Raw genomic sequence first — 27,630 nt, forward strand, 5'->3', positions numbered from 1 at the left:
ATTCTACTTGTCAAAATGCTAAAAGGGGAGATTTTACTGGTCTTCCCACATATTTAGACCACGTTGGACCAGGTCCAGATCAAAAACCCACTGTACCTGGACTGGACTAGATTACCCCAGAGAGGCCAGATACTCTTTAAAACACAGTTTCAGATTTGTGAAATCTTTATTCAGACATAGTGCAAATAAATAGCAGTGTCACCAATTTTCAGTGTTACCACCACATGGACATCTATTCTTTCTCACTTCAAAACAAAAGTAGAAAAGTTATTTTTTCCTTTTGAAAAACGTTGAAAACATCTTAATAGATTAGACAATTGTTTAATTTACAATTCCAATTTTTCTTCCCTTAATCTCCTGGGGCTTAGCGGTCACATACGTGGACAGCACCTTTTAGCTCTTATGTCCACAATTGTGTTCACTGCTGAATTGGGGGTGTTATGGTACGTATATGGGGTACTTACGCTACCATATGGTGGTGTCAGAAATTTCTAACACACTACGGTGCCAATTCAGAATGGCGGGAAAATTCAAGTGGTAGCTCCATACACAAACGTCGACCAGGTAAGAAGTTCTGTCATATTTCATGGCTTATTCTGATTTAGATATTTATAAAAGCCTTGTACATTTGTCATGACATGCAAATTTGAAAAAAAAAGTGTAAAAATAGCAACTTTGTAGGTCGCTAAACATGATGTACACATAAGTGTACTTACGGACTGATGCTCCTCAAAACTAACATGCTAACACACATGTAAAATAAGAAAAAAGCTAACTCTGGTGCAGCTAAAAAGCTGTACATGGTCCCAATGAAATAAATAACAATTAAATCACTAAATACACACATACATACTTAAATTAGTTGGGTTGAAAATGTTAGTAAAAATGTGCACATGTAAATTAGCTTACAGCTAACTCTGGTGTAGCTAAAAAGCTGCATATTGTCCCATTGGAATAAATAACAAATAAATAATGCAAACCTACACACATAAATTAATTTGTATTTGATTTTGTCATGTTTTTATTTACGGCGCTGTTAAGATAAAAAAAAATAAAAATCTCCCCTTAAATTTCCCCCTTAACCGCCGAATCGGAAGCTTCGAATCAGAACCCAACGTCGGCGTCATCAGCGCCTCTGCCCCTTAACGTCCAGTGACGTAGGCAGCTGTGACACTTCCTAGTTTGTTTCCTGAGCTTGAACCGAAACCGGACGACCGACAACAGCATGCGTCTGTCCAGGTAAAGAGCCATTTTAATGAGGGACGAAGCAGTTATAATGCGACATCGCTGTGCCTGCAAACGACACATCGGTTTGTCAGTGGATTTCTGCTTTGTTTTATTTTATTTATTTTTATTTTTAGCCATAATACTGACAGTCATCGACACTGTAGCTTGCTAAGGTTAGTTAGCTGACCGTTAACCGCATCGACGGCTGGTTTGGGTCAACAGACGGTTCCGGTTCTTGGTCCCGTTACTGAAAGTGTTGATCCAGCTAGCTAACGTCAAGCTCAGGTATTTAGCTGTGTTTCATCTTCATCTCCACAACGCAGACCCAGGCCGCTCCTCTTCACTTTCTCCCCGGCAGCAAGCAAGCTAACGTAACCTCAAAATACATGTCCTTACAGATGATTGAGGCTGGACCGTGTAAGGTACACACACACACACACACACACACACACACACACACACACACACACACACACACACACACACACAAACACACACACACACACACACACACACACACACAGAGGAAAAACAGACAGTTAACGCTACTAGCTTAGCATAGCTTGCAATGTTTGCTAGTAAGTCCACAGGTAATAAAGGCGTGGCGTTGTAAGTTAGCAGGCTGTTTATGAGATATAATAGAGTTATTAGTGTTTTGATTTAGTGTTTACTAACCGGGGCACGGTTCACACGTGTCCTGGAAAACCTGGAAAAGCCAAAGAGTCTAGTTTTCCAGTCATGGAAACACCTGGAAATGAATTATCCTGGAAATAATGTATGTTGTCTTGTTTTTGTTGCATTGTAGCCCCTCGCTCAGATCACTTGTGTAAACCTGGGTGTGTGTTATGTTTGAAACTTCACTGTTGGTAGGATAAACTGTATTTATTGAGGTTTACCAGATGCAAAGGGTGTCAATTCTTTGATAAATACATGCACAGTGATGTTAATTGTACGTGAAATGAACATTTAAACTTTCTAGAGGGTGAATTTTCTGTAAAACAAAATAATTTCTACCCGATTTGAACTGTTATTTAAGGGCTGTGGACAAATTAATGTAGTAAACTGCCCCAAACTGCAGCCTATATGACCACTTGTAAGCCTCATATAGTGATGTCCTGTAAACCTCCTGGAAAAGGTCCTGGAAAGGGATTTGATTAATAGAGTGCAAACCCTGTCAGGGCCATGTGCTTACTGTGGTCTAACAGTTCATTTTCAGTATTTTCTTCCACTCTCTCAGTATACACCCACTTGTCAGGTTAGTAGGTACACTCAGCTAAAAATAATGCAGTCTAATACAGCAGCCTACCTTCCCTCGTGAAGGTTACAATGTTCAGTTTTCGCTGAAACCGTAGATTAACTTTAGAGAGACCTTGATTCATTTCAGAGGGTGTAGATTGTTGTGCTGTTGAGCTGTATTCAGGTTCACACTTGGTTGTATTGCATTATACCACTGCTTCTGATTACAGGGGCAACGATTAGTCGATTAGTTGTCAACTATTAAATAATTTCACCAACTATTTTGATAATAGATTAATTGATTGACAGAAATTGTCAATATCTTCTGATTTCAGCTTCTCAAATGTGGCATTTAGGAAACAGGCATCAACATTTTTCAACATTTTCTGGAGCAGACAACTAATCAGTTAATGGAGAAAATGATCGACAGTGAAAATAATTGTTAGTTGCAGCCCAACTACTACTAATGATCATTAAGTTGATTTTGTAGCATTTACAAAGTGCTTTACAAATTTTTTACAATATTAAGATGTGTATCAAATACAATAAAATGCCCATCACAATTTCCCAGAGCTCAAGTTAATGTTTTCAAGTGGATTGTTTGGTCTGACTAGGTCTAAAACTGAAATATATATTGTTTATTTTTATAGAGGACTAAAAAAAATAATCAACTAATAGTTTCTCGTCCAATAATAACATTCATAAAGGTATTGGGGTCAGGTGTCGTGCCGTGGTTGTCCTTGATATGAATTTGTTTGGTGGCTGGTTCTATACGGCTGTTACCTGTCCTGTGTTCTGTATCCATTTGTTTATTATTACCCTTGGCTAACTCAGTCGGCAACATGCATGTATTGCCTGTGGATTGGATCGCTTGGAGCTGTTTAAGCTGGGATTACACTGACAGGGTTTATTTAAACACACTGCCTGTTCCTCTGTCATACGGATTACATCATTCTCACACACAGCCACGCCCACCTCTAAACCCATCTTTACTTCATTCTTCAAAACATCAGGGATTCACACATGGAGCACAGTAATCGGTATGTGCTCCGAATAAAGGAAGATGACATAATTACTCTGTTTTTTTTTTGTGTCTTCCAGGGTTGGAAGTTACATGAAGAGGAGAAAGCGGGGTTACTCTCAAGCCTGAACATTTTTTCCATCTTCCTCCATCTGGCCGTCACTATCTCAGATCGGTGCTCATTCCCTCTCTCTTCGAAAACATGCTGTGTTGGGGGAACGCAAAGGATGGACAGTTGGGTATTGGTGTGGAGAGGAACCCTATGTTTGAGCCAAGGAACTGTCATGTGTTCAGCGGCAGGGGACTGAAAGAGGTCGCCTGTGGAGGGCAACACTCAATGTTCCTGCTGCATGATGGTAGTGTGTACACGTGTGGTTCTAACAGCTGTGGACAGCTGGGCCACGACAAACCAGGGACTCCCCCAGGTAAGCATTCAAGTGAGAGGCTGACCTTTGGGCAATCATTACAGTTTGTTCCACCACCACTTTCAGTAGGTGTGTGTAAACAATGTGTGTGGATATAATATGGTGTGATTACAAAGGCTGTCTGTATTGGTACTGCTTGGTGTGATGGCAAAGATTCTTCACTGGTATTGACCAGTGTGCTAGTGGCGTAGCTCTAGGGATGGTAATGTCAGTCGGTGCACCACTTTGGTCCAGATTAAAATGTCTTGACAACTAGTGGATGAACTTCTGTGAAATTTTAAACAAACGTTCATGGACCACAGTGGATTGATTCTACTAGATTGACTCTTTGGTGGATTTCTGTGGAATTTAATACAGATATTCAAGGTTCCAAAATGCTAAATACGAATTAATTTGGTTTTCCTCAGACTTTTCCTCTAGTTCACTACTAATTTAGTGAAATATTTTAACATCCACAAGATGGATTGGCACAACATTTTCATTCATAGTTTCCAGACAATGTCGTCATTTATTTGGCGATCTCCTGCACAAAAAACGTGTGATTGTCGTGAAATTTGGTTTCCGATGTTTCTGGTTCCCAGAGGATTGTTATAATATTGATCCTATGACCTTTTATCTAGCGCCATCATCAGGTCATTTCATTTTGTCCGGTACTATGCTTAATGACTATTTACCTACAAAACTAAAAGCATTCCCCTCACCCTCAGCTGTGCTTTGCGTGCAGTGCTTAGCAAACGTTAGCATGCTGATGTGCCACACTGAAATGGTGAACATGGTAAATATTATACCTGCTTAACGTCAGCGTGGTAGCATTGACATTGTGAGCATGTTAGCACGCTGATGTGCATTTAGTAACACAGTCAGCCTCATAGAGCCACTGGCAAGGCTGTAGACTTTCTGTTTTGTTCCTTGGTGTTAATTAATATATAAAAACATATAAATCTAAAAGAGTTATTACGTAGCAGTGGCAGCTGGACTTGCTGTGGTAGTATTACACCCTTGTGAGAATATCTCATGTTGCCGTGGATCCATCGTCTTTGTGTGAACCTGAAGAAGCTGCCTGAAAACGCAGTGAAATGTCTCGTGCAGGTCTTAACAAGTTCAGTTGCTCTTGTTTTACAGCTGCTAGATATCACCAGACATGGATGACAAAGCATAAGCAAAAATGTGGCTTCTTTTTCACATTTTATGGATTTTATTTAGTTGTATCATGCATAAAATGTCTTTAACAGTATCAGTACATGTACATTATTTTAAAGTGCCTCCATTTCTGAGTGGGTTCAATTGGTTCTGTTGCACTACTAACCACATATCCATTACTAATGGATGAAACTGTGGTTGTGAAGTGATTGCAGACAGTGGTGGGTGGAAGTTTGTATTGTATGTTACTTGGTATAGGCATGTGGGTGAAGCTATAACAACAGTGAATAAAAGACTCACTGCACCTTGAGCAGACACATAGGCCTATTCAATAGAAGGTTCTTGCATACCTAGAAATCCTCAGTAACAGATCTAGATTATTCAACAGGGATGTTTTGTCACTTGAGTCATTTTAATAGATAATAATAGATATTAGATTTTTAGTTTAGTTTTATACGTTTGTAGCTAATGAATCTCAGGCGTTATTCTGTTACATACAGCACAAACCTAAGTTTGAGCAGTACAAAATATTAGATAAAATACCCACACTAAATGCCTTACATGGAGTGGGTCTCTTAGGGCATAATGAATTCCAGGCTAGGGCGTACCAGATGAGATGGTAGCTTGAAAATGAAACAGCAGTGAAGTAAATGAACCATGTTGCCTTTTGTAAAAGGAGTATTTACAGCACCTGCAATAAAAAGTCAAGGCTGTACATACTGTGATGTATTTTTTTTTTTTGTCATGAAGCTGCTGACATCTGACAAGCTCTTCCTTCTCTCCGCAGAGCTGGTGGGAGCTCTGGATACTCAGAAGATAACAATGGTGTCGTGCGGTCGGGCCCATTCTATGGCGGTGAATGAGCAGGGTCAGGTGTTTGCCTGGGGAGCTGGTGAAGGCGGACAGCTCGGCCTGGGCTCTGTGGAGGCGGCTATTCGAATCCCAAGGTGACTGAGTTGCACACTTTAGAGAAATTCAAGCGTTTAGCCTGACAGGAGAAATTAAAGACAGGACAGGGTTCAATTTGAAGTAACCCATGCATCCAAAAAAAAAACAATGCTACAAACGATTCTACGAAATTTTAATTTGAAAAATGGTCTTACTTTATTAATTTATTTAGCTAGTTAGATTGGTTTTAATTGCCACTAAACTTTTATGAATGAAACATAGTTTCTTAGGGGCTGGTCTTGCAGTTGAGCTCAGACTACTTTAATATGAGTTAGATATTTTCACAAAAATAAAAACTGACTAATCACCCTTAGACAATCTCATGATTTTATGTTATAAAATGTCATGTGATGTTGTTGTGCATCAGTAACATCACTGAGAAATCTTTAGAATTATGAATCTTTCAAATGTTTTCTTCTGCTTTGTCTAGGTTGGTCAAAAGGCTGTGTGACCACCGGATCTCTCAAGTAATGTGTGGGAATCAGCACTGCATTGCACTTTCTAGAGGTACAAAAGACACCATTTCTTCATCTTGTATCCATGTAATTAGTAGTCGACCAATATGGGGTTTTTCATTGGCCGATATTTAGAGAGCAGGGTGACCAATAGCCAATATATAATGCCGAAATCAAAACTAAGATATGTCTACATATTTCCATTATTCCGTTCACATTACAGTCTTATATACTTAGTTATCTTAGCCAGTAACATGTTATTGTAGATTGTTCTTTTTATTAATTCATCAAATAGAAAAATACATCGTTATGTTTTAAATTTCAGAATGTGACTGGTACTTAAGGGAGAGCGGGATACCGTATGTCAGAAGAGACATCATTCAACTGCATTATTCTATACATTATGACATAATATATATTTAACACAAGTCAGTAAAGGTTTTAGATTAGATTCGCTGTCATTTACCACCTTTCCAAAACTCACAAGGGGGAGCGCTAACATCGTTCAGACATTTTTTTTTATCCACCTCATTATCGCAGGCATGGGCTGATTATCTCAAAATTATATAAAAAAACCTGAGGATGTTGCAGATTCATGTTATACATGGTTATATATGTTAGAGTTATTGGTCCCAGTGTTGTCACAGTTATTTTTAAAATCTTGACTATACATCAGAATGAGGGGTCACAGATCCAGATAGTAACAAATGTCGTATATTTGTCTGCACTGGTTGTAACTGCAGATGTACATTTTGCTTCTCTGTCCCTTCACTCTCAGATGGCCAGCTGTTCACGTGGGGCCAGAACACCAGCGGTCAGCTAGGTCTGGGGAAAGGAGAGCCCAGCAAGCTGTTCCCTCATCCCCTCAAGTCTCTGGCAGGAATTCCTTTGGCAAAAATTACCGCCGGGGGAGACCACAGCTTTGCTCTCTCCTTGTCTGGAGCTGTATTTGGTTGGGGCAAGAACAAAGCTGGACAACTGGGTCTCAATGATAAACAAGGTAGAAATCATCTGTGGCACTTGGTCCAATGTTTTGCCTGCTTTAGCAGTGTACAGGAAGTGTTTTTTTGTTTTGTTTCTAGTATTGTACTGGCAGTCACTGATTAACTGCCTCTACAATACTAGATTCAAGTGCAGTAGTTGCCGTGTTCACTTAAGTCTAACCACTAGTTTGCAAATTATTTGCTAAACTACTAGCAGTGAAGAACAGTGTGACCTTGCTTGTTTATGTTCCCATCCTCAGATCGCGCTGTCCCGTGCCACATCAAATTTTTGAGGTCTCAAAAAGTTGTTCACATCAGCTGTGGAGATGAACACACGGCAGCCCTCACAAAGGTATCAATATTGATAAACTCCAACATGTGCTTTTTAGTCAAAATGTTCACGTAGTTTAAGCATATCGTGTTGCCACCAAATGTTAAATAGTCAAGTTTTTTTTAGCTGCTGCTCGGTCAGCTGCCAGATAATTGGTAGAGCAGAATAACTGCATTACTAAGATAAGAATCTGTCTTCAACAATAAGAACTCATACTGGATTGTCTTTCTGGCAGGATGGTGGCTTGTTTACATTTGGTGATGGCTCATGGGGTCAGCTGGGTCATGGCTCGAACAATAATGAACTTTTACCCAGACGAGTGCTGGAACTCATGGGCACTGAGGTGTCCCAGATCACCTGTGGCAGGTTATTGTTGTTGCTATAATTATTGTTTCTGTTGTATTGTTCTGTGATAACTTGTCATTGAATTGGCATAACTTCGTCTGTAGAGGTCTAACTAATAAACTCAATGTATAGAAGCTAGTTCTGTCCCTCTGCTTCCTAAACCTACTGCTTTTTCTTTCATCAGACACCACACGTTGGCATTTGTGCCCTGCACTGGTGTGGTGTATGCGTTTGGATGTAACGGCCATGGCCAGCTGGGCACAGGAATCCTGGGGGATTCCAGAAGTCCATTACCTGTCAAGGCCAGTTTCCTGACTGGAAATTTCCACAGAACAGGTATGCAGAAGAGTTTTTGGGGATTCCTGGCTATTTATTTTTTTTTGTTCTTATCTAGTATGTGTTTAGATGTGTTTTCCCTATTTTTCTAGAAAGGAAAAGCAAAAGGATCATGATGAAAGAATATTGTGTAAATGTATTTGATTTATTATTTGCAGCATGAAAGATAAGCCAAGTAGGTGAATGCATTGTGAATGCAAATGAATTGCCACTTTACATTCATCCATGCAGCTTTCACTCAGATATAAAAGAGAAATGTCCAGTTAGTGATGGATGAGCTTCAAGTACTTAACTGTCATGCTGGGTGTGGCAATGTTGATGCACAAGGGTATAACTGCAGCTGAAATACTAAAAAAACTGCATTGAAAGCCACACGGAAAGCACCTACACAAACAACGAAACTGTTCCCATAAAATCCACCGTAGTTTGTGTTATTGGAAATATCAGATGTCAGCTTGTGATGTGAAAGTTTTTGCTGGTAATATAATCTAGTGGGTCAAATTTAACCTGGAGACTTATAATATTTACTTAATATTTGATCATTGCTTGATGCATCCACGATATATTATCCTTTATAACTATGTATCAGCAGTAAAATTCACAGTATGATCAAAAAGCTAGACATTGTATACCTGTTATAAGATATAGTCCAGCTAACATGTTGTTTCTCTTTCCCTTCTTTATTAGAATCAAAACAATATGCAGTGACCAAAATCATCTGTGGAGGAGACCATAGTTTCTTATTGTACACTAATGAACAGGTATGTAATTAAGATTTTTTTAAACTTCTCTCTAAAGCTTGTTGCCTGAATTATTATTATTATTATTATTGTTTTATTTTCAACGGTTGACAATAGATCCATCTATAATCTTTGCATTTTCTGACAGTTATCCTATTATTTGCTGTCACTCCTCTCAGTTTTTGCAGTTTCACAGAATTCAAAGCACAATTATCACATGCATCATTTTTGCAGCTTAACGTACATTTGGGATTTATCTGCACACATACTGTATCATCTTAAATTATTCGTTCCATTAAATGTATTTATTCCCTATCCTCTAACCATAACACCTGCACTAAACCCTCAACCCTTAACCTCATCATAATTACAACACAAAAAATACTGATCAAAGCTATTTCAAAATATGCAGCTTAAATAGAAATATGTACTACCCAAATACATTTTTTTTTTTTTGTTACTTTCTATTTAATCAGTTCCAGTGTTTTACCATAGGGGGGCATTAATGTCTAAGCTTTTAACAGCTCTTATATTGGAGCTATACTGTATGTGGAGCGATCGTCTGCTACAAATATCCTCCAAACTGTCAGGAATGTGAACTGATGAAGACATAACACACATTCAGCCTCCACAGCAAAAATATTTAGACCTCAGGCGTGGCCCATTTATTTTATCTTCATGGAGGAAAGAGACACAGCCCAGACTGAAGCCCAAATGTCTTTGTGCTGACCTGACACACACACACACACACACTGGAAGTACCAGTAAAAACAATTTCTAAATGTTTGTGACAGCGCTGTTAATGTTTTGTCTGTTTATGTTCCTCTCTGCAGAGTTATGTCCCCCCCGAAGACTTCAGAGTGATTAATATCAGTAAATCAATCTCCCCAATCAATTATGAAAGATTAAACTCATGGAGGCAAAAGCTGATGTACAGCACGGACTCTAGTGTCACAAAGTAAGTTAAATAATTAAAGTTATTATTTGAAATGTTTTAGATTGTACTGTAAAATATTCATTCTCTTGTAGATGTCTAGTATTAATTTTTTCAGATCTATATTTGTTTGTCAAACATTTTTCACCATAAAGCGTTTTATGTTTTAATGCACAGTGACATCATTATTCAACTCTCCTCTACGGCTTGTTGGAACGCCAGCTTCTTGGACCAAAGGTACATAAACACCGTGTTGGCATGTATTACTACAAAGGGTTTTAAGCGGTGGAAAGTAACTAAGCACTCAACTCCTGTACACTGGTACCTGGTCTGTCACCATGTGTTCTGCCAAGAATAGCAGAGCACATGCACAGGATCTTTGGACTTGGCCCAGGCAGGTTACAGATGGTACAAACTGCACTCATGCTTGACATCAAACCCCCACTGAACCTCTCCTCCACACAACAAGTCACTACAATATCGAACTGGTGCAAGTTAGGAAAAATCTAATTGCACTTCCAGATTTCATTTCAAGGAATTTCATTAAAGTCATTCACATTTCATCATACTGGTTTGCGTGTACACCCAAATAAAATAGAATAGAAATGCATGTTGGGCAACCAAAAAACGTGTCTGAGTGCACAGACTAATGTAAGCAAGAGTCCTGAGAACTGAATCAGCATGGACCTCACAGGGTCCACTTTCTTGTCACCTACTATCATGGTATGTTGTCTTATCCAACAAAACATGCTGCTCTTCAGGGCTGGGAACGATGCTATCTGTCTGGTCACTGCTATTTGTGAAACTCCATATTTGTTCGACCATCAGTCTGTTTGTGTGTAGGTGAGATGGCTTTATAGTACAGACTCGTCAGCAGATACTTATCGTGTCCAAGGAATGAACTGTGGAGGCCATCAGGGTGTAAAACAGACCTCTGGAGACAACATGAAGTACTTAATACTGTCTGCAGAAACCACTCAAACTCACCAGGAATTAGTAGTTAAACCAACTATCAACCAGTTTTGCCATTAAACCAGTGCTGTACTTAGGTTTGAGGTAGTTTTTGATGCTACTTTATACTTCTCCACTTCATTTCTGAGGACAATATTGTATTTTTTTACTCCATTATATTTATTTGACAGTTTAGTGGCATCTAGGGGTGAGGATGCAGATTGCAACTAAGTGAGCATTGCTGGCATCTGTATTTGACGACCTGGGAGTGAGAATGGGCTGTGAAGTGTGTAGGGTCTACGGTCGCCGTGAAAGTTTGGTTTGCCCCTTCTGGTCTACTGTAGAAACATGGCAGTTCAACATTGTGAACTCCATGGAAGGTGACCCGCAGCGTCTGTAGATAAAAGTGGTTTCCTGGTTTTTTTCAGGTGACCACAAATGAAACATACCTATTAATATTATATTCAATTTCCGCTAATAGATCTTCCTAAATGTCACACAGTGGACCTTTTTAAGAAGGTGTATACCTACACATATGAAAACAAATTTAAGTGAACAGACAAAGACCTTGTCAAACAAAACACAAAACAAAACACTGGACAAAAAACTAATTGAATCTACTTATTACGATGTAATAAAATAAATCTTTTTGATATGACACAGTTTTAAATTTGCGCTTGGTCTGATCCTGAAGTATCTTTTAATGGAGCTGGTGCTCTGTCGATCAAACCTGCATATAAAGATACCTATCACTTAGATCTCCTGTCAAACTTAAAATAGTCAAATTATCACTACCACAGTTACATTTAGACAGATTTGCTCAGACTATAAAAGTACTTGAAATGAGATGAAATCAGTCTTACAGTCTGTGGTTAGTACACTAAGGATGACTATGTACTGTGCCCCTTCGAGCCAAGCCTGTAGATCCATAGCTTTGAGTTTTATATTAACTTGTAATTTAAAAGACCCTCACAGTACTTTACATTACAGCTAACAATTTAGCAAACCACACGTTATGTTTTAAAAATTGAAATGGATGTTTTCCACTGTATTTATATACAGAATGAGAAATAATTAGTAGACTAATGAAACATGCTTGAGTTGTGTAATCCATCACACATTAGCAAATCTTTCATATTAATCTGTGTTTAGAAATCTAACCATGCAATGATGATGTAAGACAAATGTATGCAGACTTGTTGTAAGTTTCAAGAATTTGCCAACTGATTTCTACACCAAATGGAAATTAATTGAAAGCAATTGATGCCTGGAACTGTAGAAAAAAAATACAACATTAATACATCAGTAAAATTGTATAACATGTTCAAACACGGTCGGCAAAAATATTAAATATCGTTAATAAACTGTGGTTGGGGAACCTACATCTGGTTCTCAATATTAAGTGGGTCAGTGCTCATACTCGGGCTGTACTATCTGCATCAGTGTTTTTTGTTTGGCAAACAGTCTCCAAAAAGATCAAATCTGATGTATTTGTGTTATGACTAAATAAAACCTGTGCTGTAAGAATGTGAAGGCTCACACTGTAAATAGTTGCTGTCCTTCATGCTGGCTTTGTACAGGCATGTTTATCAGTCACTCACTCCCAGGTTGAAGAGGAGATCTGCGTAGGGATTGACTTAAATACATTTAAGTTGTGTGTTCTGTGTGTGTTTATGCATGTGAGTGTTGAGAATTAACACATCTACCATTCAGTGAACTTGGCTCACAGCTGATCCGCCACATGATGGGTCAGAATAGACTTGTTTAATCCAGTGACTTTCACGTTGAGGCTTTACCACAAAGTCCCTGAATCTGAGCTCTGACCTATTTATATCCTGTTTGTGATCAGTGACACACCGTAGGTATTCGACACATCATATGTTTCTTTGCTTTCTCAGTGATGATACCCACTTCAAAACCAACCCGAAGATCCCAGGCATCGATCTTAACTCTGTCAGAATGCTTTTTGAGACGCTCAGCAGACCGGCCTTCTCTGGACTTCTGGAGCAGGTATTGACATCGAATAGTGTATTTATAAAATGTATGTATACGTGGTAATAATCATTTATATTTTATATTTATCCTTCAAACCCAGTTTCAAGGTTTGGACAAGGACATCAACATGTAGTCCTAGTTTATAATGCCTCCTACTTTCTCACTTTTTGTTTATCTGACCTCAAGTGAAAATACTACTAATACAGAAAGGTAGAGTTTGTGAATGCAGCTTTAATGCCCACTACGTGTCCTGTTATAGTTAGACTAAGTAACCTTCTAAAGGAGAAATACCTCAATCTTCCTGTCACAAATAAAAAAAAATAATAAACAACACTTCACTTAGTCCCCTAATATTGATGTCTTTAAAACTTCACTAATCTTTATTTTTATATTAACAATGAGTCAAATGTGAAATGACTGCATGTTATGTGAAAGATGTTGCTCGTTTTATCCTCTTTCAGGTCATTGTTTTGGTTTTACAGCCTACAACTTGACTGTTTTAGCTCTTGTCAATGTCTTTTCTGTTTTTTTTAGAAAAAACAAAAACCACAATAAACCAGTAAGATAAATCCACTAAACGCCACCTGCCCAGCACTAAGTGACAGACAAAGTTAGCGACTAGCTGGTGAACAAAGTGGAGCATTTAGCAGCTAAAGAGCCAGATATTTCCCTCAGGCGTTGATGGAGACCGAACCAGAGCTAATGGAGACTGCGTATCTTCCAGTCATCAGGTGGACTCCAAATGAATGCTAATGTTGCTCTGCTAATGGCGCTGGATGTGTAAGTAGGTAATTGTTTGCGAACACGTCCACCACATCAACAATCAGATGTTTTGTGTACTGCCTTCAAGTGCCCAAAAAATATCAGTGAATGCGGGTATAAAGCAACTGACCTAAGAGAATCTCAGAAAATGAATGAATTCAAACCCCTAGTGTCTCACTTTAAGCAATGTGGATTCTGTCGATTTAAAAATCTCTTCATTTTATATCTAAAACAATTCACAAATGCAAAGTATTTTTAGAGCCATTAGTGTCTATGAATATCACACAGTAGGAAGTGATTTTTTTCACATTTGGAAAAAAAAAAAAAACTTGACATGACTAAAGACGTGACAAATGAGCTCCCTGTTTGTGTTTTTGTCCCTGTAATGAAGCAGTTAAAGTTGGAACATTGGGATGTTGCACTGCATTGGTTATGTTGCTTGTGGTTGTAAAAAAAAACATCTTGTATGTGAATATCAGACTTGTTTTGAAAGTACATCAAGTCCTGCTGCAGATCCATGGCACAAACTGCAGGACTGAGTCATAACCTCTAACATTAGCTCAGTAATGTTAGGTTTTGGGTTCATGCACCTCAAACCGACATGAATTATAATCTGTGTGGATACCGAGGCCTCCTTCCAAACCACTAAAAGCCTCTCCCAAAATTTAGTGACTGATATATTTCCCCTGGTGCCAAGTTGATCCAAGCTGTATTGAAAAAATATCCCATAAATTTGTCTGCTTTATTTATTTATACGTGTAGCTTTCAAACATGTCATAGTACACTCTCAAATTCTTTTCTCCAACAGTAAATATTGTTTCTTTGATGTGTGTACTTACATACACAATACGTCTCCTCCGTCTTTCTGTGTCCAACCCTCTGTTTAGGCCACCAAGAGCTTTGAGAGTCTGTTGATCCCTCAGCTGCCGCGCTCCCCTCCTGACGTTGAGGCCATGAGGATCTATCTCATCTTGTCTGAGTACCCGGCCCTGCTGGACTCCAAGAATTACATCCGCCTCACTATCCCCCTGGCAATGGCTATCCTCCGGCTAGACGCCAACCCCAGCAAAGTATTGGGTATCATACTTGCATGCACACACAAGTTTTTATTTTTAAATTTTTTATGCCAGTCAAGTCATTTGAAATCGCCTTTGGTAGCTGATGACAAAGAACATCCGGTCAAACCCAGTGGCACCATGTGACATCACACCACATGACTCGTCATCTAAAGTATGTCAGCATCTTCATCCATATCCACCTAAGTCATCTGTACGTAGCTTGTTATCACAGGGGATTTGTAAGATTTGCCACCAAACAATGAAATGGTTCCAGAACAAGGGGTAACATCCCCAAACAGGAAGCAGCCTGATGGTGACAGAGTTTTGAGACTGATATTGATATTTGGGAAAATCAGTTCTCTTCACTACAGTGTAGTTGGTAGCTGGTCAAAGTCCTTCAAGTGTGAGAAGTAATTGTGTGAATGGTGAGAAAAGAGAGCTAGAGAAGTTGAAACCCTGCTTACTTTCCCACCTCTGCACACCTGGCCAGTCGCTGCATGGATGTTGGATTGTCGGGATCTGACGCAGACCCCCTAATACCGATGTGGCGGGGAGGGTGTTTCCGATCCTGTTAGAACATCCGACAATAACTTTGTTTGAAGCATAACGATGCCCTTACGGACCTACGAATCCAATATACGTTCAGTATATGGACTATGCTTTTTTATGTTTATTGTCCATGTGCAGAAGCCACATGCTAACAAACAGTGTTCATGCGTGAATCTGCGAGAACACTCGATATTTACACCGTTAAACAGATCTGTAGTTTAAACAATGTTGTCGGATCAATGAAGAAACTCAGCCAACCACAGTATAACAACCACAGTATAAATTAATGTGACCTTTTTCTCTGTCCCTGCAGATAACTGGTGGTGTTTTGTTGACGACAGTGTGTTCATAAGAATGGTCGACATGTACAAGAGCATCGTTGTGTTCATGCTAACGGGAGGCAAGACGCTGCTCGTACCGGTGTTCTACGAGAACTATTTCGTTGCCACTCTGAGGCTGCTGGAGAAACTCCACAAGGTATTCACACAGGTCACCCACTGCTTCTGTAAACAACTTAATCAATTCTGCATCGTCCCTCGTTACAGTCTGTTTTTCCTGCTCCTAATCTGTAGACTGCTGTGTACTGTACCTGTGACATTTCCTGGAGTTGAGGCAGGTGTTTGTTCCATGTATCCAGGTAAACTTAAAGGCCCGCCATGTGGAGTACAGCCGCTTTTATATCCCTGACATCACCAGCCTGGTGGACATCCAGGAAGACTACCTCAAATGGTTTCTGAGTAAAGCTGAGATTGTGAGTGCTGACTTTCTCTGGCAATGTTTCACTTCCTTGTTACTTGACATCTGCTGTATCCAAACACACACACCCACACACCCACACACACACACACTCTCTTAACTCATGTCATTCTCAGTGTCTGCAGAGACAGTGTGAAATTTTATCCCTCCTGCTTGCGGGTGTGTTGCTGTTTGTCAGCTCTTGCTATCCAATAAGTTTCTAAGTTAATCGTGTTTCATTTAAAGTCAGCTCAAATTAATTTGTTTTCTCTCTCATTTTGTTTTCTAGAAAGTGGGATCATCCTCCCCTTCACAGGTACTTGATTTAAAGCTTGAACTAATTACACATCATTTCACCCTTCTTAATTAAAAATTATCTTCGTAGTAAATATTTCCTTTATTTTTTCTTGCAGAGTGATTTTCCCTCAGTGAACCTTTGTGCCTACCCGTTCATACTGAACGCTCAAGCCAAGACAACGATGCTGCAAACAGATGCTGAACTGCAAATGCAGGTACCTGCCGTTACGTCACTTTTTCAGCTTAGATCACCGGTGTTGGTTTAACGATGAAGGTTTTATTTAATTAATTAAAATCTTTTTGTCTCTTTTCTTGCTCCCCCCCCCCCCCACCACCACCACCACCACCACCACCACCACCTCAACCTGTGACCATTACCAAGATGGCAGTCAGCGGTGCAAACTTACACAATGTCTTTATGCTGCTCACGCTGGAACCCCACCTTGCTAGGAACCCTTACTTGGTGCTCCATGTGCGCAGGAACCATCTAGTAAGCGACACACTTCGTGAGCTCACCATGTACTCTGATGTGGACCTCAAGAAACCCCTCAAGGTGAGAGCTACGTCTAAGGCCACTGTAGAGGAGCAATTCTTATTCCACAAAACTGCTATTTGTGATCTTCTCATCTGCTTCCTCCAGGTGATCTTTGATGGAGAGGAGGCCGTTGATGCAGGTGGAGTAACTAAAGAGTTCTTCCTGCTGCTGTTAAAGGAGCTGATGGATCCGGTGTATGGGATGTTCAGTCATTACAAAGAGTCCAACCTGTTGTGGTTCTCAGACAAAGTAAGTTTCTCTGCAGAACAACACTGTGTTCACATGATAATGATGTTCAAATATCCAGCTTGATGTAGTTCAGAACCTCCTTGATCTCACCTTTTAAATTTACGGGGTGAAACAGTAGTTTGGGAAATAAATATCAAGGTTAATTTATCTCACAGTCTTTTGTTTGCTCAGTTGTAACCATGTGACCCAAGTATGGAACTTCAGTCATGTGATAATTTATCTTTTGTTGAATTCCTCTACACTCTTTGTTGATGAGAGACAGTTTGACAGGTCAATCATCAATTAAATGCAGAGTTAGAGATAATACACCTGGAAGATTATTCAAAAGCTCAAAATGTATTTACCACCTGTTACTATAAAGGCCGTTTAGAGTTTTGAGACAATATTTCAGTAACTCATATGACCTTTTCTTTAGGACTTTGGTTGGAAGCTTCTTCTAATGCTTTTGTTTATTTAATATGTGATGGCAGTAAGCCTATAATGGATCTCCAGAATGTGTTATTTAACCTGCAGCTATATTTTCCAATAAGAGCTGCTGTTTCTGACATTAGATATAGTGATATGTCAGTGGCAACATTCAGGTTTACAAAACACTTTGCTCTGTAAGGGAAAGGTGTCCCTGAACTTTAAGCATCACCAGTTCCTTAAGTCCAATCATTAGTGATCTGGCAATGAAACAGAATCATCATTGACCCTTTTTTGTCTCTCTCTGTTTATGCGAGGTCAAACTGCTTTGTATAACCTTTTATTCATTATATTAATTTGTTAAAAACATAAATTTAAATTGTGTATTTGTTTGTACTAAAACCAAAAACTCATGTTAAATGGAATTAATTACCCAATTATTTTCAATGTTTTTATGAAATGTTTCAGTTGTCCAGCTTTTTTGCTGAAAACAGCTAAAAAATAGTATCATAATTATCATTAAGCTCCAACAGGCTAGAATTCAAAAATCATTTAAATAATAAATTATCTATTATTTGAAATAATAAATGTTTTTAAGCTTGTGGAGTCGTCTGTTAATTGAATGTTTATGTACAGCCACTTGTTTTGTTAGATGTAAGACTGCTACATCTGAGAAGTATTAAGAAAAGGCATTGATAAAATAATTTTCTTGTGTGTTTCCAGTGTTTTGTTGAGCAGAACTGGTTTCACTTGATCGGGATCATCTGCGGTCTGGCCATCTACAACTCCACAGTGGTGGACCTCCACTTCCCCCTGGCTCTCTACAAGAAGCTGCTCGATGTATCACCGACGCTGGAGGACTTCAAAGAGCTCTCACCCACCGAGGCCAGGTAACGTCCTCTGAGCTTTAAAGGAAAGGGGAGGCGTATGTCTATATCCCCCTATTTTAGATTCACTCAGATGGTAGCTTTGCTTTTGTGTTAGACATTACACCTGCTGCATACAGTTGTGTTTTCTTGTGGTGTAAAATTGGAAACTTGTTATGGGATTGGTTCTGTCCATTTTAAAGAGAAACAAATAGAGCCTCAAAGATTGCAGAAATGTAACTAAATTGTGTAAAAAAAACAGACCCAAATCCTGCTGTGCTCAAACACACGTACAAAAAGACTCTTCAAGGGTACAACAATGTGTCACTCGCTTACATAACCTTTTTTTTTTTTTTTTTAACTGACTGCCGCTGGGAAATGCCTCTTCACTGAATTTAGAGCAGGAAGGGTCAGAATTTCCTCAGTGCCTGATTGTGTCCAGTTGAGTATTGATTTTGAGATTAGTCCTCTGAAAGCTACAAGTGGGCCCGCACAGCCTGTACTGTTGCTATTAGAGACAACACAACCGCAAAAGGGCGACGATCTCGAAAAACATTTTACATGCTGGACTTTTATTTTGACTGTCTTAAAAGCACACAGGCTACCTCACACTGCCAATGAAGAGATAAAACAGTGTTTAAATAAATGTGTAAAATGCACTAGTGCTAAATTGTTTGAGATTAAATTCATTTGTATTGTCTTTTCAGTATTTTAAGTATTTTTATTGTAAAGTGACCTCAGCTCAGTAGTTAGGGCCAAATTATAAGGCCATGGTATATAATTTTCTTTGCCAGCCCACTCTGTGTTTCCTGAGTTTTGCTAACAAATATCCCGCTTGTTCTTTGCAGGAAAACAAACACGATACACTCCCTCTGAGTAATTTCCTATGGTATTATTAGCTAATATTTTACCACTTCTAACAGACAATTTTGGGTGTTCCCTATCTGTTTGCTGTAGCACAGGCACAGCTGATCCCTCGTTTTCATTTTAAAAGTCAAACAGGGACAGATTAAAACCTGGCACGTCAGGTGAATGTAATAAACTGTCTGATAAGGTAGAAAAAAACAGAATCACGATCCCACAGATATTTCTGAAATGAAGAAGGTATTATTACAGCTAAGTCGTCAACCATACATGAGGCTGTTTTTCATATGAAATTAGTTTCTTACCTCATGGCGTCCAACATGTGAACATTTTTAATTATGGTGTTTCTAGCCTTTTATTTTATTAGTTGTTTCTTTAACCACTCTAATAAAATTATTAGCTTGTGCTTTTCCCACTGTCATGTTAATGTTGTTGCTCCTTCTGTTCATTCTTCTGCAGGAGTCTACAACAACTTCTAGACTATGAAGGAGGTGATGTGGAGGAGACGTTTCTTCTAAACTTTGCTGTAAGTGTAACTTTTTTTACCCTAATTTATGCCTACTTTTAGATTTTTCTTATTGTCCACAAATCCCATGAAAAGAAAACATATAGTGTGATAATCCGTCTCATAGTCTACTGTCCGTCCTGCTTTGGTTTCTACAGGAGACATAAATCCAAAAAACAAAACAAATGTAGAGATTAATTTATTTAAAAAACTAAATAATTTCCTTTCCAGCTGGACACTGTTTGTTTTCTATTGCAGATTCATACACTTATAGTTCATATTTACAGCAGCAGGATAATGTATGTGGCCAGTATTGATCTGATGCTTGTAAATATTAAAAGCAGTTTCATGAGTTTAATGCATCGCTAACAGGGCTATGAATAAATGCTTTTATTGACACTGAGTGATTTGCTGAACATTAGGCATTTCTGCTACCATACTCTGTTAATAACTTAATCACATGCATGTTAAACAACAAGACAGTTTTAATTGTACATAATCCCATTAATGTTACTATTAATATTCAAAACAACACTTATTGATCCACCCACCCCTATGTGGGATCTTCAGTTTCCATGTTCATCATAATGAAGGAACCCAGTTTGGCAAACTGATATGTTTTTAGTAGTGTTTTTAGTGGTGGTGTATCAGAGGAATAAGATATATCAGACTTTGGCAACACAGAGAATACTTGCTTTGGTCTTTTTATTGAAATTTTGCATGAGAATCCATCTTGCCTGGCTTCAAGCTATGCACCTCTGTCCAGACCTACGCTTTAACTGAAAACTCTGATCATAAGCAAACCTTCTACAGCCTACAATGTCTACACTTCACTCCTTAAATGTAAAAAACCTACAAAACTCCAATCTGAGGCTATTTGTTGTGTTCGCATCATGTTCAGATCACCAGGGAGAACTACGGGATGACAGAAGTCAAGGAGCTTATCCCTGGAGGAGAGAGCATCAGCGTGGACAAAAACAACAGGTGAGGCAGCCTGACAGATCAAATATGTACTGCCCATAGTTTACAGGCAACAATATTAAGAATAAATTCATCAACCGGTGCTTTACTCAATGTCCTGTTTGAAATGACCTTGTTTTATGAATATTTGTAATGCTTTACACTCTGTTCTTTCAGGAAGATAAACAGGTTTTTTAATATTTTTTTGTCCCCCAGCACTGAGATTATCATGTGCTCACACAGCTGGCAGCTCGCGGCCTATTGTCCTAACTGAAGGTCATGTTCATGTGTTGAAAATACAGAAAACAAAGATTGATTTAGGTATTTTAAGCATTCCTGAGTGTGTGTTTTTTTTCCATCATCAACACCCTGTTTCTTAAGCTCATCCTTGTGCCAGTGGCATTGATTACAGTGTTATGTGGAGGAGTCCACAGAGAGTTGTGGGGTGGGTGGTGTCAACATGTCTGGCTGCTGGGGCTGAACAGATGGTGAGAGCAGCAGTCCAAGTTGTTCCTGCAAAATCCCCTCAACACCCAGATATAAAACTGTAATAACAACAATAATAAATAATAGAGAAAATGGTTGTTGCTGTGGTGTAAAACATCCCCAAGCACACACACTGAAAGAGAGATGTTGATTCAGACTGAAGGTTAGTTTGTCCTTGTGTGAGTGTTTTCAAACTCTATTTTAACGGACAGTATTGTTTTACTTGCTTACTCAGGCGTCCAAGGAGCAAGCACCTCTATGTGTGGTTTGTTACACGAAGCTAAAGAGCAGAATTTCTCTTCCCTGTAGCTCAATTCACTTCTTTAAATTTCAGTAAAACAATATTTTTGGAGCATCTTGCTTCTGTTTTTTTGAAGCTTTTCCTCTTTTAACAGGATGCTCTGGCAGTGTGTAAAACAGCAGGTCATCATTTCTGTGTGTAAACAAAAAGTTTTTTTATTTTGTGAGAGCAGTGAAAGAGTGGGATTGTTTGGAATTTTAAATTAACCATCACCTCCTGGTTCAGGCTGGAGTCGGTACTCTAGAGTTTGTCTAAAATTTTAAATAAACTCCAGCTCGCTTAGACAATGTTTAGCTGCTCCACAGGTGCAGCCAGCTGGGTTGAGGAGATTATCGATTTAATCTACCTGAGCAACTTGTGCAGTACAACCTCGCTGAGATGTAAACAAACTCAGATCAGGCTGGAGATTGTTGGTCCCGCAAGCACACAATGGAGGAGGAAGCGAGTGTTTACAGTCACACCTTGAAGTCTGAATAATTTCTTTCCTTATAAATTAAGTCGGGGAGGATGCAGCTGCTGTGCCGAACAAATTAATGATCTGAATATTTACTGAACTGTGTGTGTGTCTGTGTGTGCGTCTCAGGAAGGAGTTTGTGGAGGCCTACCTGCGCTACGTGTTCTCAGACTCTGTGAGTGAGCAGTACTCGGCCTTCTCCGCTGGCTTCCTGAAGGTGTGCGGGGGGGAGATCCTGTCGCTGTTCCAGCCCTCTGAGCTGATGGCCATGGTGGTCGGCAACAACAACTACAACTGGGAGGAGATGGAGAAGGTCAGTATGTGGTTAAAAAAAATCTGTACTGTAAGTAGTGTTTGTAGTAGAAATGTATCCAACAGTTCTCATGTGCTGCAAACTGTTTATTCGGGACACATTTACTGTCGTGCAGCAGAAATTACAAACCCTTTCCTGTTTCAATTTTGTGGACACATATAATTCTCATTGTTGGATTAGAATGACTGTAAGTAGAAATCCTCAAATCCTCAGTGACGCAAGTGTTTGCAAATTGATAGTTGTGGATGTGATGATGATCATGTTTCATTGGACTAAGCTGGAAATTTGACTTTTACATCATCAACATCTGGCAAGTTAGTCACAGTGCTCACAGTATAAAGGACAAAAAAGGGAGTACATTACTCTTAACACTGGTGATATCATGGTAACTTTCACAGACTGGGAAGATTTTTTCAGTTTTATTTCTTTGTGTTCAGCACATTAAAGGAGTTTTATTTTGAGGACACGTATAACTTCTTTTATAAACCAGAAAGCTCTGTGAAGCTGTACTAAGGCAGCTGACGTCAGCAGTGTTTAACCATCTTAGTTCAGAGTTTTGGTATGGTAACGTTTGACAATTAGCACTGAACACAAAGTACAGCTGAGGCTGATGGGAGTTAGTTTGCATTCGAGTTCAAAACTTAATGGATAAAAATATGAAGAAGGATAATGTAAGATCACTAAAATTACAGCAAATAACTTAACGATATATATTTAAGTTGAAAACATAAAATCCATATTTTAATTTTATTTCATTAGTTTATTTGACAGGGACAGTGCTCATTGATCAACAGAGAAAAAAGAAAACAGAACTAGACTAAAAGGTTTTCATCTGTCGTCCGTGGCCAGATGTTAAAGAGGCACCCTGAAACAACGCATCCAAACAAATACATCTTTTGGTTATTTTGTAGCTTGGGACAAAGATGGGAGGTCTTGGCACTTAACATATTATACTGGTGATATCAGCTGTACAGAGGACATCACATCAGTGGGAAAACCTAAGAGGAATTGTTATTATGTGAGATATCACAGAAATCAAGGCAAACATGAGAAGTCTATTGGTTTACATTTTTCATGCAGTAGGTGATACATGCACTTATTTCTGTTGTACTGATTCACGCTGTGTAAATGTCACTGCCAGAGAGGAGACGGTGTAGTAATGATAAAACAAGGGAAAAGCTTTTCATCACCACATCTTTTGTCTTTGCAGAATGCTGTTTACAAAGGGGAATATACAGCCACTCATCCAACAGTCAGATTGTTCTGGGAGGTTTTCCACGAGTTCCCTCTTGAGAAGAAGAAGCAGTTCTTATGTAAGCATTTAATTGCCTCATTGTTCAGTCTGCATGACAGTTTAATTCACACGCTCTCACCGTTAAACATCTTATAAAGACTGTAATAATGTGGAGATTGTTCCTGCATGAGAATATACTGTAATATACTGTCAGCACACGCTGCATGAATATGTTGACAATAATCTCAAGAGCTTTATATCATTATTATTCACATGAGATTCTATAGACTTGTGTGAAGGACAAAAGGGCAGAGGATTTAGGGACTTTCCTGCATTGATTTTCCAACATTGTGAATGTTTGAATGTTTATATTCGGTCGTCCGTGGCGGACGCCATGTTGAACCGCTATTGTGTTGGCAAGGATCTGGCGGTATGATACGTATCACAATACAGGGTTACGATTCAGTATACTGAGATACTGTAAGCTAGGCAGTATATTGTGTTAAGTTTAAAAAAAATAATAAAATCCATGTCATAGTATAAAGAAGACGCCACCGTATGAATAAAACCTGAGTAAAAAAAGTTTACCTTTTTTATGCAACCGGAACAGTGAGAACTGCATTTGTATTTATGACAGTCGCTGTAACATCCAACATCATAGTGCTCAGTTTACAACACTGCTAAACAAAAATCGATGAAGCGAGGGAGTTGCACTGTGCAGCGGCACCACTAGATGTCACTGAATCGTACACAACGGCCCTTTAAAACTCTTAAATATTTATATTGATATTGGCCTGGGGAAAAAAAGTCCTATATCAGTTTTAGTTCAAAGAGGCTGAGGAAGTAGAGCGGGTCGTTTATTAATCACAGGGTTAGAGGTTCGATGCCTAGTTAGTTCCTCTTGTCCACATGTCGAAGTGTCCTTGGACAAGAGCCCCAAACATAATTTACAGTGTAATAATATAATATAAATGCATCCATTTACCGTGTAAGCAGTGGAGGGTAGGAGCATTTTCACACTTCTCCAGTAGTTGATTCTATCTCCTCCGTCCTCCTGTGTCTCCTGCCTGCAGTGTTCCTGACCGGCAGCGACCGGATCCCCATCCACGGCATGGAGAGCATGCGCATCGTCATCCAGTCCACAACAGCGGAGGAGCACTACCTGCCGGTGGCCCACACCTGCTACAACCTGCTCGACATGCCCCGCTACCAGACCAAAGAGATCCTGCGCCGCCGCCTCACACAGGCTGTGGAGCAGTACGAGGGCTTCAGCCTGGTCTGAGGACGGGAGATCTGCAGCAGTCTTAATGCACTTTAACAGCAATACACCACCATGTCAGTGTCAAAAGAGTGTAATGGGGGACCTCGGGACACAGAAAGGAAACTCTCTTTTTATGCTCTTACAAGATTAAGCGTCTTGAAACCTGAAAGGTCTATGTATGTAAATGCAGAGTATTATTGTTTTTATTGGTTTGAGCAAAGTTTCTCAACCTTTTAAGGACAATTTGGAAGATATTTTAAAGGCCGCTGTGAAATGTTTAATTGAAATATATGACATTCCTGAAATTAAAAAAGAAAAAGAATACAGAAAAAGGACTTATATTCACATGACAACCTGGGATCAAAACTAATTTGGGACCTGAAATCGAAGACGAGTGAAGGTTGAGAAACACGTTTGGTGTTTGCATAGTTTTAGTTTGGTCTTTTCTTTGCACAGTTGTGTGTTTTATATTCAACTCCTTAAATTCTATTTTTCACCTTTAAATAATTATGTTCTTATATTGAGACAATATATCTGCTTTTTGTTACTTTTAATTTGTTAAATAGAGTGGTTATTTTTTGACAAAAATAAAAAATGTGTATATATGTATGTAAATAGCACTTTGAATATAATCTTTACCCGTGATACTGGGAGGAGTGTTCGCCGCTGATCCTTTTTAAATCTGGACACCAGCATGTCCTCTCTGCCTGAAACTAAAGAATGACAATGGCAGAGTGTCCAGCAGGCAGAAGGCTGCAGGGTGAGACATGGTGAATATCATTTGCAATCCTTTGTTTCTTCTCCTTTTGAGCTGTGGACCACAGAGCAGCTGACTTTGTCTAGAACCTGCATTCAACAGTGTTGCCTTCTACAGCAAAACCTACATGAAAAGCTGAGTTTAAAAGTTGATTTGTAGTGGTTGTTGTCTGTGTGCATGTTCTTGAGTGAAAGCAAAAAAAAAAAATAACTTGATTGTCATTTCAAAGGTTAACATTTTGGGAAATGGCTTATTAGCTTTGTGGCGGAGAGTTAGATGAAAAGATTCACTTTTATATAGAAAAGGTGAAAACAACTAGCAGCCTGTTAGCTGAGCTTTGCACAAAGACTGTAACAACAACTCTAAAGCTCTCTGGTGAAAATGTTATATCTTGTTTGTTTAATTCGTGAAAACCTTTGTGTAAAAAATAATAATTCGCATTTTTACAGAGAGTGCTCGACTATTTCTTGGCTGGGACGGGTGTTACACCGTATTCTGTATTCCCATAAGATTCTGGTAAAGGAAGGGAATTTTGGCAAGGTCACCGTAAACGTTTCTTAATTTATTTATTATTTATTGCCTACCTTATTTTGATAGCTGTTACCTAACATGGTGCCACACCACAATGGCATAAGAAGGTCACACAATACAGCATAAGTCTGGTTGCTTGGGAAGTACTGAGAGCCAAGAATAACTGTCACATAACCCCCGTCTAACACCACAAATTGTTTTTTTTACACTTTTTTGTACCGATGAAACAAATGAGATACAACATGCTAATTAGTTAGCTTTAACGCTATGCTAACTCTCCACCACAAAAGGAGTACGCCAACGCTCCCCAAATGTCCTATAAAACGTAATATATAATCATTCAAAAATTAGTAATTGTAATTAGCTGTTTCCAAGTTGCAGATACTTAAATTGTGACATTTGTGGCAGGACAACACAATAAGTGCGTATTTAACAGTGTGAGCAGATGACTTATTAAATACTCTGAATATAAACTCAGTTGATAAACTGTATCTATCATATGACTTGTTCCAAAACTTGCCCTGCTGCTGTATACAGTCAAACCTCTTAATCCAAAATGTTTAATTAGGTTGTGCATTGGCGTGAAGTGTGTGAAATGGTCTTGCATATATATATATATATATATATATAATATATATATATATATATATATATTATATATATATATTATATATATATATATAATATATATATAATATAATATATATATATATATATTATATATATATATATATTATATATATATATATAATATATATATATATATATTATATTATATATATATTATATATATATATATAATATATATATATAATATATATATATATATATATATATAATATATAATATATATATATATTATATATATATAATATATAATATATATATATATTATATATTATATATATATAATATATAATATATATATATATATATATTATATATATATATATTATATATATATTTTTTTATATATTTCATACACAGTGGTGTCCAAGTGACTTCAGACAGTAAATGATTTGATGTGTCCTGACTAATAGGTCACACTGACACATCCATTTAGCAATAACAACCCGAAACAGCCCAGTAATGTACTAGTGATAACTCTGGGTTACTCTTCTAAAGGTCTTAAACACTGGACTCTTCTGAGATGTTTCTTAGGACGGTTCATTCTCTTGCTTAGCTCTATACTGCATGTACACACACGTTCTACATGTCCAGTCAATATTTGTCTAATTTAAAGCTGATTCCTCCTGCAGAGTTTAGTCCTATGCAAAGGTTTGTGCAGCCCTCGACTTTTTTGCACCTTTTAATGTGCTACTGAAAATGTGATTTTTGCATATTTGTCTGAAATCTACACAAAGCTCTCTGTTCCAGCCAACTTTTTAAATAAAACAATACAGTGTAAAAGCACATTTCCTGCATGTTTCATGATTGCATT

At 38.5% G+C, this 27,630-nt stretch overlaps 1 protein-coding gene across 5 annotated transcripts; it reads left to right on the top strand.

Moving 5' to 3' along the window:
• Window positions 1-1,148: 1,148 nt before the first annotated feature.
• herc3 (HECT and RLD domain containing E3 ubiquitin protein ligase 3) lies at window positions 1,149-26,666 on the top strand. 5 transcript variants are annotated; one of them, XM_051384594.1, is made up of 26 exons: window positions 1,149-1,239; window positions 1,551-1,649; window positions 3,565-3,909; window positions 5,837-5,996; window positions 6,428-6,504; window positions 7,231-7,452; window positions 7,696-7,787; window positions 8,002-8,132; window positions 8,296-8,447; window positions 9,135-9,208; window positions 10,021-10,145; window positions 10,299-10,358; window positions 12,971-13,082; window positions 14,717-14,906; window positions 15,750-15,913; window positions 16,074-16,187; window positions 16,461-16,487; window positions 16,585-16,683; window positions 16,851-17,021; window positions 17,109-17,252; window positions 18,381-18,547; window positions 19,847-19,913; window positions 20,794-20,876; window positions 22,223-22,406; window positions 23,617-23,719; window positions 24,714-26,666. In XM_051384594.1, exons 3-26 carry the CDS (start codon window positions 3,687-3,689, stop codon window positions 24,920-24,922), a joined length of 3,150 nt encoding a protein of 1,049 aa, XP_051240554.1. In that variant the 5' UTR covers window positions 1,149-1,239; window positions 1,551-1,649; window positions 3,565-3,686; the 3' UTR covers window positions 24,923-26,666. The 5 variants fall into 5 exon arrangements, with proteins under 5 accessions (XP_051240554.1, XP_051240556.1, XP_051240557.1 ...); XM_051384596.1 differs by having other exon boundaries at window positions 1,551-1,644; XM_051384597.1 differs by lacking the exon at window positions 1,551-1,649 and having other exon boundaries at window positions 1,152-1,239.
• Window positions 26,667-27,630: the final 964 nt, after the last annotated feature.

Source organism: Dicentrarchus labrax, unplaced genomic scaffold (assembly GCF_905237075.1).
Source record: "Dicentrarchus labrax unplaced genomic scaffold, dlabrax2021, whole genome shotgun sequence".
Lineage (NCBI taxonomy): Eukaryota > Metazoa > Chordata > Actinopteri > Moronidae > Dicentrarchus > Dicentrarchus labrax.

Excerpts from the sequence above, each read along its gene's own strand:
- herc3 (XM_051384594.1), top strand. The coding sequence starts at position 3,687 with ATGCTGTGTTGGGGGAACGCAAAGGATGGACAGTTGGGTATTGGTGTG. Across the intron at positions 8,448-9,134 it reads TGGAAATTTCCACAGAACAG|AATCAAAACAATATGCAGTG; the intron begins GTATGCAGAAGA and ends CTTCTTTATTAG. Across the intron at positions 9,209-10,020 it reads TATTGTACACTAATGAACAG|AGTTATGTCCCCCCCGAAGA; the intron begins GTATGTAATTAA and ends TCCTCTCTGCAG.